The 1,737-nt window shown below is 40.5% G+C and overlaps 1 protein-coding gene across 1 annotated transcript in view; it reads right to left on the bottom strand.

Annotated features, from left to right (window-relative positions):
* Window positions 1-540: 540 nt before the first annotated feature.
* The window catches only part of LOC101847113, a gene marked incomplete at its 5' end in the record, with an annotated part of 8,441 nt that continues 7,244 nt past the window's right edge, over window positions 541-1,737 (bottom strand). Inside the window, 1 exon segment of the mRNA XM_013083172.2 lies at window positions 541-1,177. Within this exon segment, the coding sequence (XP_012938626.1) occupies window positions 947-1,177 (231 nt within the window).

The raw sequence follows: 1,737 nt of genomic DNA, 5'->3' as shown, positions 1-1,737 counted from the left end.
TCATCTTTTTGAGTTGTACATATATGTATTATTTATTGAAGGAACCAGAGGAGAAGATCTGGAAATGGGGGCTCTCGTGGCCTAGAGGTTAAGGTGTTGGCCTCTCATTCCAAGGTCCCGGGTTCGAATCCGGGTAACAACCGAAAAAAAAATTTCTTTTCTAAATGTGTCTCCTTTCACCCCATTTCATGCTCTCTCTACGTTGATTAAAGGCACAAAGAATGTAAATGTTCAGTTACCACGGACTCTTAAGCTAAGGAAATAACTAATCTTTGGCGGACATTTTCTCACTAATTTTATCTCTGAAAACAGGTGACCCCACCTCCTTCTTTCGCAAATATCTCGACTTGTATTCAAGGTAAATGGATATTTTTTTCATCCAAATAAAGACAAATGAACAAGCTTTAAGATGATACAAGTAACTCTACATGCCTAAAAATTGACGAGAGCCTGGTTCCACTACGCAGCATCACATATCACTTTCACAAAAAATTCAACATGAATGAAGAGAGAAAAAAAGCTGCCAATAATACATACACATCACATCAGGTGCATCTTTCAAAACATGCAGAAATTTATCACCCACCTTGAAAGTTATATACATTCGATTAGTATTAGTAGAGTATGAGTGACAGTCGAGGGGCAAGAGCATATATTGTCACTGTTCAGTGCAAGTTGGTCAGCGTACGGTGCTAGATAGGGACAGTAGAGTAGGCTGTCACGGGAAATGGGAATTTGTGACTTCTCGACGGACATCTTGAAGTTGGTGACAGCTACAAGAGGTGGGTGTTTATATTTAACTACAATCTGCCGCTGTGTTGTCTTACAATTTGCGTAGAAATGGGCGATAAAAGCTAGAAAGAAAAATCCACTAATGAATTAAAGTTGAACAACAAAAACATGAAGAAATACAGCTAATAATTGTCCGTCATATTCTCTTCTTGTTTCATCTTGGTGAGGAAATATCACTGTACCTATGTACCTGCTCACCCACATTCTCGTAGTCAACGATAGATACAAAAAAGTTCCCTAACATGGAACCGTACCCGAAGAACAGACAAGGGACAGACAAAATCATACACAGGACAAAACAACAACATCCAAACATGACGCGTTTCTGCTTCATCAAGGTCGTCCACAGCGTCTCCGCCTCCTGCAAATCCTCAGGGTCGCTCGGCTGTGAACATGATGAAAAGAAGAACAAAAAGTGTTTTGGAGATGATAATGATGACAATAGTGATGATTATGACGATGACAATGATAATGACAATGATGATAACAATGACGATGATGATGATGATGATGATGATGATGATGATACTGACTATGACAATGACAATGATGATGACAATGACAATGACGATGATAATAACATTGATGAGGACAATCTTTATTTATCTCTCAGGGAGAAATGTGTCTTGGTCTTAACTATGGCAGTGGAATGTAGCAAAGGTTAGGTGAACTCACGCATACACGCAACAAGACAGGACATCAATAAAAACATGTTTTATGTTCTGAAACTACCCAACTCTGTACTGTAAACATTTTCTGTCTGTCTGTCTGTCTGTCTGTCTGTCTGTCTGTCTGTCTGTCTGTCTGTCCGTCCGTCCGTCCGTCCGTCCGTCCGTCCGTCCGTCCGTCCGTACGTCCGTCTCTCTCTCTCTTTCTCTCTCTCTTTCTCTCTCTCTCTGTCTCTCTGTCTCTCTCTCTCTCTGTCTCACTCTCTCTCTTTCTCTT

Source organism: Aplysia californica, unplaced genomic scaffold (assembly GCF_000002075.1).
Source record: "Aplysia californica isolate F4 #8 unplaced genomic scaffold, AplCal3.0 scaffold00215, whole genome shotgun sequence".
Taxonomy (NCBI): Eukaryota; Metazoa; Mollusca; class Gastropoda; order Aplysiida; family Aplysiidae; genus Aplysia; species Aplysia californica.
This window is presented reverse-complemented; position numbering and strand designations above follow the sequence as displayed.